Source organism: Polypterus senegalus, chromosome 9 (assembly GCF_016835505.1).
Source record: "Polypterus senegalus isolate Bchr_013 chromosome 9, ASM1683550v1, whole genome shotgun sequence".
NCBI lineage: Eukaryota > Metazoa > Chordata > Cladistia > Polypteriformes > Polypteridae > Polypterus > Polypterus senegalus.
The window spans coordinates 31,976,109-31,993,583 of record NC_053162.1 but is presented as its reverse complement, the minus strand read 5'-3'; the positions used below and the strand labels follow the sequence as shown (position 1 = coordinate 31,993,583).

The 17,475-nt window shown below is 37.4% G+C and overlaps 2 protein-coding genes across 4 annotated transcripts in view; one reads left to right on the top strand and one right to left on the bottom strand.

Moving 5' to 3' along the window:
• Positions 1–14,718, top strand: part of cog4 (component of oligomeric golgi complex 4) — a 28,101-nt gene extending 13,383 nt beyond the window's left edge. The window contains exons 13-19 of the mRNA XM_039762846.1: positions 2,077–2,139; positions 2,300–2,419; positions 9,058–9,150; positions 12,183–12,266; positions 13,905–14,006; positions 14,101–14,229; positions 14,480–14,718. Of these exons, the coding sequence (XP_039618780.1) occupies positions 2,077–2,139; positions 2,300–2,419; positions 9,058–9,150; positions 12,183–12,266; positions 13,905–14,006; positions 14,101–14,229; positions 14,480–14,614 (726 nt within the window). The 3' untranslated portion in view covers positions 14,615–14,718. The remainder of the gene's footprint in view (positions 1–2,076; positions 2,140–2,299; positions 2,420–9,057; positions 9,151–12,182; positions 12,267–13,904; positions 14,007–14,100; positions 14,230–14,479) is intronic.
• A 90-nt stretch (positions 14,719–14,808) lies between these two features.
• LOC120535185 (L-fucose kinase) overlaps positions 14,809–17,475 on the bottom strand; it is a 49,264-nt gene continuing 46,597 nt past the window's right edge. For all 3 annotated transcript variants that reach the window (XM_039762843.1, XM_039762842.1, XM_039762845.1), the window contains 6 exons: positions 16,907–17,050; positions 16,118–16,237; positions 15,698–15,885; positions 15,526–15,625; positions 15,019–15,242; positions 14,809–14,913 (listed from right to left, as the gene is read on the bottom strand). In XM_039762843.1, the coding sequence (XP_039618777.1) occupies positions 14,830–14,913; positions 15,019–15,242; positions 15,526–15,625; positions 15,698–15,885; positions 16,118–16,237; positions 16,907–17,050 (860 nt within the window). In that variant the 3' untranslated portion in view covers positions 14,809–14,829. The remainder of the gene's footprint in view (positions 14,914–15,018; positions 15,243–15,525; positions 15,626–15,697; positions 15,886–16,117; positions 16,238–16,906; positions 17,051–17,475) is intronic.

The window sequence follows — 17,475 nt, the reverse complement described above, 5'->3', positions numbered from 1 at the left end:
TCCCATCTCACTTGTTTTTCATCTGTTATAGTGAGAATAATAAACAAACACCTCAAAATTTACAAATAAACATCTCTGTCATTTCAAAAAAAATAAATCAATCAATGAATGACCAATATAGCCACCCTTCTTTCCAATAACAGTCATAAGCCTTTCCATTCATGGAGTCTGTCAGTTTCTTGATCTGTTGACGATCAGCTTTTGTGGAGCAGTGACTACAGCCTCCCAGACACTCTTCAGAGAGGTGTATTGTTTTTCTCCCCCGTAAATCTAGCGTTTAAGAAGTGCCCACAAGTTCTCGATAGGGTTTAGGTCAGATGAGGAAGGGGCCATGTCATTATTCCTTCATCTTTAAGGCCTTTACTGGCTGGCCACACAGTGGAGAATTTCGATGCAAGTGATGGAGCATTGGCCTGCATAAAAATCATGGTCTTTTTCCTGTATCACTGTTTGAAGAAAGTGTCTTCGAAAAACTGGCAGTAGGTTTGGGAGTTGATTTTGAGTTCATCTTCAATGCAAAAAGGTCCAACTAACTCATCTTTAAAATACCAGCTCATACCAGTACCCCACCTCCACGTTGGAGTGGAGCTCTGTGCCATTACTGATCCACAGGTCCATCCATCTGGTCCATCAAGAGTCACTCTCATCTCATCGGTCCATAAAACCTTTGAAAAATCTGTCTTCAGATATTTCTTGGCCCAGTTTTGACGTTTCAACTTATGTTTCTTGTTCAGTGGTGGTTGGGTTTCAGCCCTCCTTACCTTGGCCATGTCTTTGAGCACTGAACACCTTGTACTTCTGGGCACTCCAGGTAGGTTGCAGCTCTGGAATATGAAAGTACTGGAGGATAATGGGTTCCTGGTAGCTTCACGTTTGATTCTTCTCAAATCTTTGGCAGCTAATTTGCGTCTTTTGTTCTCAACACGTTTCTTGCGACCCTGTTGACTATTTGCAACAAAATGTTTGATGGTTCTGTGATCACACACCAATATCTTAGCAATTCCAAAAGTGCTGCATCCCTCTGAAAGACTTTTTACAATTTTTGACTTTTCAGAGTCAGTTAAATCTCTTTTTTGGCCCATTTTGCCTGAGGAAAACTAGCTGCCTAATAATTCTGCACACCTTGATATAGGGTGTTGATCTCCTTAGGCCACACCCTCCCTCATTACACAAATACACATCACCTGACGTGCTTAAATCCAATAAGCATTCAAGTTAATACAGCTTGGAGTTGGAATATACGCATTAAAAATGATGATATGGTCAAAATACTCACTTGCCTAATAGTTGTGCACACAGTGTATGTCATTGCACACTTTTATAAGCAGATGTGCTTATTGCAAATGCTAAAAAAAAAAAAACAATTTATAGCAGATCAACTTATTACTTAAACCACCACAACAGTTTTCATTGATTAAAAGATGAAGGGTTCATTTAGTATTTTGTTGTGTTTACATAAATAAAAGTACAACAACAAATGACATGTTGAGAGTCAGTTACTGTAACTGATATATTGTGACTACTATTAATTATGAGAGGTGACACAATGGCTGGCAATATTGCTTCACAGTTTTGGCAGAATAGTTCAAATCCCAATCCAGTAACTGTCCGTCTTTTTGGATTTGAAATCTTCTCCCCATATATTCATACGTGTTGTCTGGGTGCCTTGTTTTCTTTTGAAATCCCAAAGGTTTGCATATTAAGTTAACTGGAAACACAAAGAGTTGGTGTGCACTATTATGAATTTGGGCTCCTTGTGCATCCAGTGAAGCCAAAATAAACTATTAACCTTGAATTAGAATAAATTGGTTTTCAAAAGTGAATGAGTTGAAAGGCTATTATTTATATATTGGATATTATGAAAAAAAATGACCTATAATTTAACTGGAAAGGGTTAGAAAATTGTACAAACTATGATGGAAAATTGACAGGCTACTTAGGCAGCTGCGGATTATTCTCATGCATTCTTATAATCCTTGTCTGGCATATCAATTAGGCAAGGAATGCCTACATCACCACCCTGGACTAAATGTTAGTCAGGATCATGTTGCTTTGTTTGTTTCTTGTTTTATTCAGGTCACCCTGAACAACGTGGAGATCTGCAGTGAAAACATTATGACTCTGAAAAGAACCCTAGAGGTTAGTTTTCAATTCACTGCTTGTATAGTCTCAAAATTTGCTATTCATATTTTAGTTAGTGTTAATCATGACTGTATGTCCAAGGTTATAGTTTTTGATTTTTTTTTTTATATAAATCAGAAGAAAACTACACTACATTATTTTGTCTTTCTCTGTTTAGAATGATTGCGCTAAACTCTTCAGTCAGGGATCTGGCAAAGGAGACCAAGCTCGTGCCAAGATTGATAGCTGCCTTTCAGACCTGGTGGCTGTCTCCAGCAAGTTCAAAGACTTACTGCAGGTAGGTAAACTGAGCAGGAGTAAGTATCCTCTCGGACAACATCTCCAGTATCCTTTTTTAAGACTTGTTGCCTTTACCTAAGAACCTATGAAGGTGCACAAATAAGAGGAGGCCATTTACAGTAGTCTGTCTACAATGTTTAATTAGCTGAAAGCTAAACTGTCCCAATTATCTCATTCAGATACTTTTTACTTTCTCATACGTAGTAAAAAAATTCAACCTCAACATTTCGATTGAATCTTGACGTTTTAGACCTTCCTGGGTCCAAAAATATCATTTTTGAAATGTCTGTCTCTGTGTAAACACAATAATTTGAAAACGCTTTGACCTAGGTCAATGAGATTTTATACATCTGCTTTACATCAAAAATAAGGAATCCTATCAACTTTTGGGCCAACCAGAATACATTCTCAAATGCTCAAGTAAACTATGGTTATAATTGCCGATAGCGGATTCAAATTTTATATAGATATCTATAATGATAAAAAGCAAACGGATATGAAATTTGAGAAAAATTACTCAACCGGAAGTAGTATTTTATTTAAACAACCATCTGAATTTTTTGTATAATGGAAAAATAAATGTACAGTATACACAATATTAAAAATTGTATTCAGTATAATGCATATTCTTTCAATAACTATTATTAATTTAATTTTAATTTATACATAATCATTTTAACAATAATGTGTGAACATGCCATGTAAATATAAAGATGCAATGGGAATAATAAGATGCTACGTCCCCATTGTGTTCCTGGTAATACATTTAATTTTATATATTTTTTTTATTTCTGTCATCATTATCGAACTTAAATGTAGCCAAATTCAGTTTTACCTATAGCAATTTATTGCAACAAATATTCTATAATACTAACATTTTTCTATGTTTTTAGGTGAGTATAACTCTTTCTACTTTGCACATAATCTCGGTAGTGCATACGTAATCATGAAAAAAATTCCACCACCGTTTTCACCCTAAAATATTTTATAAGTTTGATTATAAATAGACAAATGATTATGTATCTATTATCAATTAGTTATGATGAGAAACAATGAGATATGAAATTTGAGAGAGATTGCGACACTGGAAGTGGTTCTGATTTCCTCTATCACAGTATATGAGAAAGTTGAGGGGAGCACAATCCCGATTTTTATTAGAAATTTAGAAAGTTTTCATTTCTGTTACATAACTTGGTAATTTTTGTTTATGATAACCACAACATAATTTGTGAAGAAAGGCATTTCTTGTTAATTTGTAGTGGATTCCTCAATAATATGTTTCACTATTTGAATAAAACAATTCCAATGGATCAATTTCATCAAGTGGAAAGATGTGCTAATTATATCATCTGTGTCATTATTATAAATTACAAAGAGTAATAATCCAAGTACAAATCCTTGAGGGACTCCACTGATGACCTCTGTCCACATGGAACATTTTTATTCTTGTCTCTGGCCTATTAACTAACCAGTAATTCAGTTTTATATGTTACTTCTGCTGCTAGTGCCTTTTAGTTTCAAAAATATTTGTTGCAGTACTTCTTTGATATGTTTGGTTTGCATGTGTTTATAAATGAAGAAATCCCCATGTGCTCCACCAAATAAAAAGCAATAATCTTGTTTTGGTGATTGAATAATTTACCTAACTATCACACTGACTTGGGTCAGCCAAACCCTGTCACAATTCTCCAAGATTAATAAAACATTTTTAATAAAGTGTCAAAGAACTGTAGAGCAACATATAGAGATCTGGGGCCTCATGCACAACTGCGTGCATAGAATTCACACTATAACATGGCGTACGGACAAAATTGGAAATGAGCTTACGCACAAAAAAATCCAGATACATAAATCTGTGCATTCGCCAACTTCCACGTTCTTCCGCTACATTAATCCTGGTCAGTGTGAAAAGTAAAAGAAAAATGTGCACGCGCCTGCTGTTCCGGCCCATCTCCTTCCAGAATTATGCCTCTTTGAATATGCTAATTGATATAAATAGCCCTTAAGCTCATTGTTCTGTGAAAAGGCAATGGCAAAGCACGGGGGGAAATAGAAGAATTTCAGAGAATACCAAGTGGAGGCTAGGAAAAACTTACTATTTGTTGGTCTAAACAGTGGTATAAACCAGCGTTTTTCAACCGCTGTTCCGCGGCACACTAGTTGCCTGGTGTGCCGTAGGTGCAGACAAGACAAGACACTGAGACAGACTGTGTTTTTTTTGTGTTTTTTGAAATTCATGCCTAGACTCCCCCGGTCCCCTCTGGGACACCTTCCACTTCCTGGCTCCCTGATGCCTGGAAATCGTCACTGCCTGTGATGTCATCCGGCATCGGATCCAGGAGGGCGGAGCAACCAGAGAGGAGAGGCAGCACTATCTTGCCCTGGCACAACCCGACCGGGGGGAGCTGTCAGTGACAGTGAGATACTGCAGTGATGGACAAGTTTTTGAAAAGGAAAGAACTGGACTCTGAACAAAATTTGGAGGCAGATGAGAGCCCAAGTATGAGTGGGGATCAAAAGAAAGCAAAGATGGTTAACGCAAGCAAATTCTCTGGCGCAAGGCAATATAGCGAAAGCTATATTTCAGTTGGATTTACTTGCACTGGAGATACAAACAAACCAACTCCACTGTGCGTGGTGTGTGGTGAAGTGTGGTGAAAAGCTAGCTAACAGTGCTATGGTCCCAAGCAAACTTAAATGCCATCTCCAAACGAAACATCCTTTGCTTCAAAACAAGAATGCGGACTATTTTATTCGCCTGCGTGACAACATGGAGAAACGGGCAACTTTCATGAGAAAAACCACAAAGGTAAATGAAAGAGCTCTTAAAGCTAGCTATCAAGTTGCTGAACTTATAGCCAAGTCAAAAAAGTCGCACACTGTGGCAGAGACATTAATACTTCCTGCCTGCAAAGCTATTGTAGAGGAGATGCTCGGACCTGAAGCAGCTAAGGAAATAGCCAAAGTCCCTCTCTCAGACAACACAATTTCCAGACGTATTAATGACATGTCTGCAGACATGGAAAGTGTGGTTTTGGAAAAGATCCGTATCAGTGAGAAATTTGCATTGCAACTTGACGAGTCTACTGATATCAGTGGACATGCTCAACTCTTGGCCAATGTGCGTTTTGTTGATGGTGATGCAATTAGAGAAAACTTCTTTTTTTGCAAGGCATTTCCAGACAAAACAGGAGAAGAAATTTTTCGGGTCACATCCGAATACCTTGAACAAGGAGGACTTAAGTGGAACTACTGCACAAGTGTCTGCACCGATGGAGCTGCAGCCATGGTCGGGCGCTTTGTAAGCAGAGTGAAGGAAAGAAATCCAGATGTGATTGTTACGCATTGTTTTTTACACCGCGAGGCCCTCGTAGCCAAGACTTTACCAGCAGCCCTAGTTCATGTGTTGGATGATGTTGTGCGCATGGTAAACTTTATAAAGTCACGACCCGTGAAAAGTCGCATATTTTCAGCTTTGTGTGAGGAGATGGGAGCGAAGCATAAAACCTTGCTGTTGCATACGGAGGTCCGGTGGTTGTCGCGTGGCAAGGTCTTGGTTCGTGTGTATGAGCTGCGGGAGGAACTTAAAGTGTTTCTGACAAATGAGAGGTCAGATTACGCAAAGCAGCTTGCAAGTGATGAGTGGTGTGTAAGGCTGGCATACCTGGCAGATATATTTTATCATCTGAATGAACTGAACACACGAATGCAAGGCCGAAGTGAAAACCTGCTTACAAGTACAGATAAAATAAATTGATTCCGTTCAAAGGTGCAACTCTGGCATCAACACGTGGAAAGTGGCAATCTTGAAATGTTCACACTCACCAAGCAATGGCAAGGTGTTCACACTGCTGCACTGTGTGAGATAATAGTTAAACATTTAAAAACTCTCGAGGAGAAGTTGTCATTTTATTTCTCTTCAGTCTCCACTGAATGCCTTGACTGGGTTAGGGACCCTAAGCATGAAATGTCAGCTTTAATCTCTAAATTTCCACTTTAATTATGTAGTTTATTTTGTCATTAAAGTAGAACATCATAAACTTAATCTTAAAATCGTTTCATTTACTAGTTTCTCAAATCCCATCATAACTAAAGTAGCACATTAAATGCTTTGTTTTGTATTTGATCTTCTGTGTGTGAATCACTACATGCTTCTTAAACCGGCTTTCTCTTCCTCTGACAGGACACAGGATCCATTACATTCATGATATTACAGCTCTCTGAATAATTTAAAATACTGAGATGTATACTTTATCATTTTCATGATGATCAGAGTTAAAGCATGTTATTAAACATGGGAACATGGTGGCGCACTGATTGTTCCTGCTTCACACAAGATGCTTGCTGCGCCATGCGCGACCTTCGATGTAATAATTTACTGCAGCAGTACTGTCTCCTTCAAACATACTAATCTCCAATTCCTGTCCTTCCTTTTCTTTCTCCAAATACCCAATCGCCGCACAATCAGCTCTGTAATAGACATTAAGCCATCTGTAAGCGCCCAGATTCTTCAAAACTTTTAAAGAACATTGAAATATCTTCGTAGTACATGTTTAATTGCTGCATCCATCTATCCTTCCCTTGTTGCACCAGCAAAAATACAGCACGAGACACGAACAAAACGTGAACGGAGCGCCAGATCCTTGCTAGCACAGCGACACAGTGTCCTCACATGTTTAGTTATTAACAATATAGATTATTTAAATGAAGTTAAAGTTTTGTCTGTATAATAAACATATTTTTGCATATTTTGCTGCATTTCATCTTAAAAAATGATACTGTCATCGTATGTAAATACTGTATGCGCTTTACAAAGTGGCTCAGGTTGTGCTATATAACTGTATCTCAAGTTTACAGTGAGATAATTGTGTCATAAGTACAAACAGTTCTACAAGGAGCACTTGATGGACTGATTGAGTGCATTTATAGTTCTTGGGACGAAACTGTTTGTGAACCGTGTCCGTACAGGAAAGGCTCTGAAGCATTTGCCATATGAGAGCAGTTCAATAGAAAGCATGGCTGAGGCAGCGTGTGCTTGATGCTGTATACCGATAATTCTCTTTCCAGTCAGCTGCTGTACAGCTGTGATTCACACTCCGATACAGAGATATAAATACTCCGAGTGGTGCAGTGAGAGTAATATGGGAAAAGATGATCTGCTGTGGCAACCTCTAACGGGAGCAGCTGAAAGAAGACGAAGAAGGTGCAGTGAGAATAACAATGCTAAAGCAGTTATGGTATTTGGAATAGTTTGACCATTCTGTGGACCATTATATTGTTACAGGTTAACTACAATCGGATGCATTTAACTAATAAACAATATGCGGTTAATTTCAATGTATTTAAAAAAGCCACGTCAGGGATGTTGATCTAAGAAAGAAAGGGAAACCACACTGGAACAGTAGCACTGCTTTGATGCTGGGTGCCGCTAGTTTGCAAAACCGAGCGCAGAACTTGTGTACGCCAGGGTTGGAGCTACCGTGAAAATGTGCGTTTTTACGTTGGTTTTACGCCAAGTTTAGGTTTTATACATCGCGATTTGAACATGGAAACGTGCGCACTGTTTAGGCTAATCAGTGTTAATGACTTCAACATCAGAAAGACACTAGGCAATGTATTGGCAGGGTAGCAAGTATATACAAGTACTTGCTGCAAGCATTTTTTTTTTCTCCTTTGCCCCTTAGTGATGGACATGCATGGTGATGACAGTCATGATCTGGATGATTTTTTTTTTTTCTTCTTCTTCAATAATATTGGAGAATGCAGCTGATTGAAATTTAAAAGGTTTTCTGATACCGTGCAATTATTTTCCTTGATACTTACACAGTGCCCACAAACGTAACAAACATTTGCCTTGTTCTTTAAAGCAAAAACAATTTTTAAGTTTGAAAAAAAAACACATTTTTGATTATTTTAAAAATAGTAAATGAAATGTAATGAAAAAACATTTTATCTCTTCAACAAATCACATGCTGAGATAAGAGTACAATAGAAAAGTAAACCTTCCCTAAACATACAGTACAGTCAACATACAATTAGTTGAATTGTAAAATATTACCATACCTGTGACCCAGGGAGAATTGGGAAAATCTCTCACCCGGATCTATGTGTCTGTTGTATGAAGCATTCCCTCTCTCTTTCACTTTGTTCCTTATGCCCAATTTAGTATTTCTACCCAACAAGCTTGAATTTTGTATATAGAGATTGTGTTTTACAGATGGTAGAAATTAGATATTGGTGACAATCTTGACATCATTGTGAAAATACACAGTAATGCAGAGAATCTCTACTTCTAAACCTTAAGTAAGAGAGGCCAAATATTTGCACTGTACTGCTCTTAAATCCCTCTGCTGCCATTTAAAATGAACACTTCCATGTGACAAAGTGATGAAGTAGCTATAGCTTGTGTTGACCTGCTTTTCCTTCAGAATGTAAAAAACGATGAGGACGTTTTTGTTGTGTTGCCACACACACTCCCTTCCAGAAATGTTTTGGCCATATAATTTTGTACATTCAGTCAGAAATGCAAAGTTTGAACAGGGACAATTTTTTTTTTTTTTTTCTTTCAGCATGTGATGAGATAAAAGAGAACTCGTTTATTTTTAGTCATTTATGTGGGTTTTTGTTTTTATACAGGAAGGCCTTACAGAGCTGAATACAACTTCCATCAAGCCACAGGTGAAGCCCTGGATCACAAGCCTGCTTTCCATTTCTCACAACATCGAGGAGGTAAGAGAACTGGTGAAACACACTAATCTTTTAACCAGATATTTGTTATAGAAAGATAGTTTTAATAGAAAGTATACTCTGAGCAAATTTGGTCTTTGATTACAGAGGGCCTTGTAATTTTTCCACAGGGTGAGACTTAACAGTTAGCTGTCACACAAATGGTACTGTACACACGCTGTGTGAATGTATTTGTGCATGTCTATGTATGTATGTATATATACAGTTTATACATTATATAATTATACTCTGTGAGACATTATACAGCAAATTGTAAAAATACATCTTTTCTGTAGCTGTTATATGTAGATGCCCCCATATGATAGGTCTTTAAACAGTCTGCCACCAGCCTTCACTTTCCTAAGCAGCCTGGGTAACCTAGGGTGGACAGCTGTCTAGTCCTGTTTTTCCAATCAGTCTGGGGTAGATAGTTCTGTTATCATCGCTAATGTTGATTATTGCATAGCACTTTTCTGTGGTTCACATCAAGATTGTCAGTGAGCAATGAGCCTAAAAATAGATTTTTATGTTCAATAAAGGGGCACTTCACATAGCATTATGTTTTACTCTAGTTGGACAACTAGCAACAAGTGGAGGTTTTTGGACTTTTGCCAAACTGTCAGTGTGTATTTTTTTTATTTTTTTTTATTTTATTAGAAGTTTCTAAAGAATGAAAGGTAACAGATGTTATTCATCTAGACAGAACAGCAAGTCAGCTATCCAGTAAAGAAGTTAGCAGACATTTAAAATAAGCTGAAATGGAGGAGCTTTTGTTTCACTATGTATAGTTTTTATGACAAAGCATGAGGCATGTGCCAATATGCAAACTTTGAACTACTACTAATAGTTGATTTTTTCCCTCATGTAGTAATTGCTGATTATGGACCAGATATTAATATTTCCTTGTTTTTTTTTTCTGCATTATTTGTTTATATTTATTATAGATTATGGCTACATTTTTGTATTAGCAGGAAATAGTGAAATTTTGGTGTATTTTAACAGAAAAAAATCCCTTTCATATTTGAAATTTGAAAATGTTTTTGAATATTTATGCAAAAGATTTGGTGCATCGTTTTACACTAGGATTTTGGTATTGCTAAATTGGCCATAGTGTGCATTTGTGTGTGTTTGTTCATCCTGTGATGGGCTGGTGCCTTGTCTAGGAGTTGTTCCTGCCCTGTGCCCAAAGATTGTTGGTGTAGGCTCCGGTTTCCCTCCAACCTTTCTTAAATAATTTAAACTTCTTTTACTTAAACATTTTTGATCTCAGCCAGTTAGGTTTATGATCAAATTAAGTAAAAATAACATTCACTCCTAACTCTCTTTATATTACTGTTGGTTGTTTAAAATAGAATCATGGAGTCCTACAGCCATGAGTGCCAGAATAATTGATTTGATCTAAGGTTGTCTTAAATGAATAATTGAACATTCTCAAAGAGCAGCTTAGTTGCCAAAAAGAACAAGTGGTGCATGCTGCCGTTTTGTTATCACTGGTATTTATGGTAAAAAGTGACCACACAGCTGACATTTTACGCAGCTCTTTGTCCCATGTTCAGTGAGCAGCCTGGTTTCTGTAACTGGTCTAAGCATGTCGTATATTAGAAAATATCTTAACATCACATTTGATACTGAAATTTTATTTGCTACATTATAGGCAAGTACTGACATGCTGCTTGATTTATTATGCATCCCTTGAAGCAACAAAAACATCTTATTCCAGTGGTGTGTAGGATGTTATTTACCCTGATGTTCAAAAAGCTTTTTGATAGGTATCCCACAAGAGGCTGGTCATTAAAGTATAAACAGTAAGGAAAATTCAGGATGGGATGTCATGCACATGATGATGTGGCAACAGGTGGGTTGCTTCCTGTACATAATTGAGATACATAAGAGTATGTAACTACCACATTCATTAGATTTGCAGATGACACTAAACTAGGTTACTTAGTGTGTCCCTTTATAAAAAAATCAATATATGTAATAATCACAAATACTGTATATACTGTATGTACAGTATATGTGTATGTGTCTATATGTATATATAAAAATGTAGTTTGGACATCTGTGAATCAGGTCACGTCTTGCATGTTTTTTTTTTGTTTCTCCCAAAACCATTTGTCACATTGCATGCTGCTCACATAAATAATAAGACTTGAACTTTTTACTCTGTTTGGCAGTGTAGACATCTCATTCTCCACCACTCATTCCTGGAATACTACAGGTATTTCTTTTAAAACCTTAAATCACTGATATATTCAGTTTACCTTTGTGCATCAACATTGCCTTACAACAAAGGTTTTTAAACACATATTGTCTGAATTTGGGTTGTGCAGCCCCCTTTCCATGGGTGACCAAAGGGTGATTACCAATGGAGATTAGGACTAAGGTCAGCAGCAATTCTGATTCTTCAAGACATGAAAAAAGGCAAAAGTGGATTGCAAGAAAAACAGCCACTGATCCATACCAATATCATCGTTATTAAAGTGTACTTGGCACATGACATATTTTGGAACTGTCCTCCTAGCTAATCCTAGTACACATTGGTCAAACAAATATAAAAAATGTTACCTTCATAAAGCCATATGTCCTAATGACCTCCAAGTTATTTTTACAATTTTTGTAGGATTAGGTTTCAGTTGTTTACAAGTATGCTATTATCATTACTTGTACAGATAATTAACTGGTCTTATATAAGTACAGCAAAACTTCAGAGGAAAAATATTTAAATGTATAGCTGGGTGAAACTGTAAATCCAATATCGGTGTACATTTTATTAATAGGTAAACTGGGAGCTCTTGTTTATTTGCATTGTGATTTAGTAACAAAGTATCAGGTATGGCAAAAAATCATGAATTAGAAACATTCTTATAAGTAAGATGCAGAGAGCTGTGTCACTACATATTTAAATGTATTTTAAACTTACCTTTGAAGTTTACATTTTTTTTTCTTTTTGTTAAACACCAGTTTGCATATAGCTGACTGCTGCTTTGCAAGTCCATGTTAGCCTGATTCTTATGGTTAGTCTTGTTTTTTAGGAGGAGTTTAATGAGTATGAGGCCAATGATCCCTGGGTACAGCAGTTCATTGTCAGCTTGGAACAGCTCACTACAGAATTCAAAGTAAGTTGGATTATCGGTCCACATTTAGGCTGTTTATACTTAATGCACATTTAAACAATTTATTAGATTTTTTGTTACCTGATATTTTAAATGATGTGCTCAGTGACCCCTTTGGGCAAGTGTAGCAGCAATTTTTAATCCAATAATAGATTGGGGCCTTTTATGAGCCCATTGAGTACATACCCATTTAACTGAGTTTAATAGTTCAGTCAGTCACTTTGAAGGAAGTGTTTACATCTTTTTAAACTACTTCCAGTTTTGCCATTGTCAGCCTTTTTCAGAGAACTTTTTTTCCAGTAGTACAATACAATACAATTTATTTCTTGTGTAGCCCAAAATCACACAAGAAGTGCCGTCACACTTGACAGCCCCCTAGCCTTGACTCTCTAAGATGACAAGGAAAAACTCCCAAAAAAACCCTTGTAGGGAAAAAATGGAAGAAACCTTGGGAAAGGCAGTTCAAAAAGAGACCACTTTCCAGGTAGGTTGAGCATGCAGTGTGTGTGTGTCAAAAAGAAGGGGGTCAATACAATACAATGCACAGAACAGATCCTCAATGCAATATAAAAATAAAATTTTCACAAGTATGCAGCAGAATTTAACAGTAGATGATATCACATACTATCATTTGGATTTGTTTAGAGTAGTAGTAGCACATGTCACTTTAATTCCTTTGCAAACATTTCTGGGCCCTCGTATATAAAATACTTCTAGTGTAATAAAATATCAGGTGGGTATTTATTTATGTTTAGAGTTCTAAGGTGAGTCTATTATCCCCTTTTACACTCTTCACTGTGTAGATCTGAACAAATTGTTCCCAAATTCCTACTATAGCCCTCCTATGTTAGTTACCTTTTATGTCTATGACAGCAACAAGACTGAATATCAGAACAGGCAGGAGAGAAGAAGTTAAACATTTGTTTAATATAGTTAATATGCCCAAAATAAAGTTAAATGAGTGTGACCAAAATACCATTATAACCTAATTGGCATTTCATCTTGCATCCATATGCTTACTACCAGGTGCCTGTGTCTCTGGTCCAGCATGATCTTTGTTACCACGTGACCTTTGAATGAAGTGAGCAAGGGCTTGTTCCTCAAAGGATGAAAAATGGCAGAGTGCGAGAGAGAGAGAGAGAATTTCTTTAGTGTCACTGTCTTTTTTTTTTTTTTATGCCCTGAATCAAAAGGATAAGCCGATCCCCAACTTCTAGTAACCAATGGAGTGAGCTGACCACGTATTTCATACCTATTCTTGTTTCAGCATGACTTGGTCCCAGGCAAGCTGATCAGTCAGTTTTCGAGATTTTATCATTACTAGTTGTAACCTGTATTAATTTTTATCAGTATTATTTCACTGTCTTTATGACAGCTGTCAAATTAATTTCTTACATATTTGTATAGTATCCACCCTGCTAGAGTGTTAAGTCATGATTGCCTCAAGTGTGCATAAGCAAAACTCAAATCCATGCACAGTGCTTTCACAATTGCTGCACAAAACTGCATGAAGTATGCAGATGATCTTAAGGAAAGTTTAAGAGAGTTTAACATGATTATCAAAACATGATTTTTAAAATTGTGAAATAGATTCTCTGTGACTATTCACCTTAAATGTGTATTTCCATGGTTTCCCATTAGGCAGGCCTTTCGTCAGTTATCTATGATAATCTGACCAGTCTGATAACTAGCCTTATTGCCACTGAGCTGGAGAAAACAGTCTTCAAATCTATCTTTAGCCGGGTAAGTAAATCAATGAAAAGACAATAAAAATTTATGCTACAGGAAAACTAGGATTAGCTAATTTGGTGTTCTTGCCTGCTGATCTTCTTTATAGCTGGGTGGACTCCAGTTTGACAAGGAGCTCCGGTCCCTAATTGCATACTTGACTACAATCACCACTTGGACCATTCGAGACAAGTTTGCACGGCTTACTCAGATGGCCACCATATTAAACCTAGAAAGGGTGAGTCTGTTTGCATGCATAAAGAATTACATCGTTTACCCTAAGATCAAGTCATGGCTTTTAATGTATCCTAGGCTGAGAAAAGATTAATCTTGCCTTGTAAGGTTAAGAAATCTTTAAGATTATTTGTCTATGCACAGAGTGCTTTAAAAGTCTTGTATTAATATATTTATTAAATATGTAGTCACAATAATGAAAAAGCTGTTCTTGGGGGGAATATAATGCAAATGTTTAACTATTTCGTTTTCAGGTGACAGAAATACTGGACTATTGGGGTCCTAACTCTGGCCCCCTGACATGGAGATTGACTCCAGCGGAGGTCAGACAAGTACTGGCACTCAGGATTGACTTTCGTAGTGAGGACATAAAGAGGCTAAGACTGTAGGTCAAACGCACCGACTCTTCCTTACCATGCTACCTTAACCAGTTTGGTATATTGGAATCCTGATTTATTTATTATAGGGAAGAAAGCAATGGTTTTACAAAAAATACAAAGGTCGCCCTCCTATGGAGTTGACATTTAAAAAATGTGAAGTTTGCTGCAGTAAGCTCTATAGCTGTAGCAGAGAGAGAACTGAAATAAAGAGGCTTCTTCTATGGTCAAGGTAAGCAGCTTTCCTTCTTCTGGATGAGTACTCCCTGAAGATCTACTTCAACATGGTGGATACTGAAATCAGCAACACCCTGAAAAATAGCAAACGGAAACATGGTAGTGCACACAACAAGCCACATACTGTAAGAAGTCAGTACAGTATAACATTTAATGTACACGAAGACCAGCTTTCATACCTCTGTCTTGGAAAGGATGTCTCTCACGTGATCAGCTTGATGTGGTTCTTTTGTTAACAGATAAAGGAAACCACCCCCTCCTGCACCTGCCAAACTTTGTCCAAGAGCTAGTGGCTTAAGAGCTGCCATCATGGCACTGACAGAAGTAGGCTCGCATCCTCTGGCCATTACTTTCTTTTGTTGCCAGTACTGGTCCAAACTACTGCCAATCTGTGTCAGAGATCCTATTGAGAAAGTCACTGATTAGTAATCCAAACAATCACAGGGTCAAGTGTTGTGCTCTGGAAACATTTATATGAGAGAGAAAAAATGATTTGAAAAAGACATGTTAAACCTGACTTCTGCATTTCTGAATGAAAACACAGCTATGTTGGGAAAGTCTATGATGTCCATGTGTCCTTGCTGTGCTACCGGCACCTCGGAGGTCTTTGGTACATATACAGTAGGTGCATAGTACCTTACTGATTGCCTTTGCTTCCTTAAAATATATAGAGTTGTACTCCCTACCTTGTCTGAAGGCTTCTGCACATGCTTCAGCTGTATTGACCAGTTGGTCTGTATTCTCCACAATGAAGGGCAGTCTGGCATACCAGCTCCTCACCACATCCTGCACAAGAGACTCATTTCAGCTCGGCACCCAAGATTATAATAGAACGCCCATATTTCACAGCTGACTAACCTGTAGGAGGTTTCGAGCCAGACGTGTCTTTCCTGTGTAGATCAGTAGGAGGTGCTGATTAAATGTTTCAGTGAAGCCAGGAGGCACTGAAATAGGCTCCACTTCAACCCTGAGTGGCAGCTGAGCCTTTGAACGTCCAATTTTAATTCCAGGTAATAAACCACCAACTTGATCTTGCCAGCCACCACCTGCCCCATAGAAAGATTCAGATAAGTGCCTTTTTTTGATTGTTGGATGAACAGTACATTTTCAACTAAAGATGTGTTATGCTTAATTCATAAATGTTTTGACCCACTCAAACTGTACAAACCAGGTGAAATGTCTTAATTCTAGCTGTACTTAAACAAAATAAAATCATAATTCCCATCTTAGGCCAGCAGGAATGGACTTTCACAGACAGTTGTGGGGGCCCGATTTTACCTGTGGTAAGAATCTGTTCTAAGTGCAAGATGACATGCAGTAGCGCTTCTGTGCTGTATGAGCGGCCTGCACTTTCATAGATGGCTGCCATTATAGCACCTGCCAGGATACTGCTGGTACCTAAAGAGTAGAAAATTGGGTAAGTGTTTCAGGTGAAAACAGGTGATACCCGTAAGCCAAGTGTCTGCAACAAAACTTTGAATATTTTTCACTCTAAAAGAAACCTCCTGCAAGATTCCTTCTTCTGCTCTCAACAGCATCTGCAAGACTGCATCATAACTTGTGCGTTTCAATAAGAAACTAAAGACTCTACCTGCTTATGGCACATTGAATATAAAACAAATAACAGTTTTGGGGTCTTCATTTTTTTATATAGAAGATGTTTTTGCTGCTTTCTTTTATAATTTTGTGTTTTGTAGTACTAATCTCTGGTTTGGGTACTTCCCTGCTTCCTTGAAAATGATTTAGTTTGTAGCAGAACTCAAAACTCCTTGTCAGTTTTTCCTTTCAGCAAATGATAATGACACTAATAAAATGTTGACCCCACCATTGTGGTTTCATTTTAAGATACATTTCCACTAAACATATCTCTACTTTAAGACCCGTTATTCTTAATGTAATGGTAATGTAAATGTTGGCTCATTTTTTTTTTTGGCAAAAACATAACTAAATACTAAAAATATCTTATCCTGAAGCTTTTAAATGTGAATAGAGATTTCTCAAAAGTGCACCTCATGTGCATTTTAAACCATCTGTTTTACAAACAATCAGGAGTTTAGATTTACATACCAAGGCCTGAACCATGAGGAAGCGTTGACCAACATTGGATTTCAAATCCTCCTCCAAAATTGTTCACAATCTGCTCCTGCAGGCAATGCTTAGAAGGGAACTGAATTAATTCTGCACAGATGCAAGCGGCCTTCAACAAAGCGTCTATTGAATAATAAACACATATTTGTCACATATCAGTTTGTCTCTCCTATTAGTGTCCTTTGTACTGTGCTTCTGAGGAGTGCATCTTGTTCCTAATTCCAAAAAATGAGATCCTTAACTTTCTACAGCAAGCTGCACAATGAATTAACTACAATATGATGTAAATGTCATTTTTGTTTATAGCCATGCTGTGGGTAACAACGTTTCAGCATCACAAAATCAAGACAGATATGAAGACTTGACTGCTGGGAGAGCCACTTACATATTACTGGGAGTATATGAAATATGCTCTGTGACTAGATAGTGGTGGTGAAACTACTCACTTGGCAGCTGTCACTAGACAGCTAAATAAAGATAAAATATAAACACCCGGTACGCTCTGCTATACTCCAGTGGACAGAGTAGCCATACTGCTTAAGGCCTTT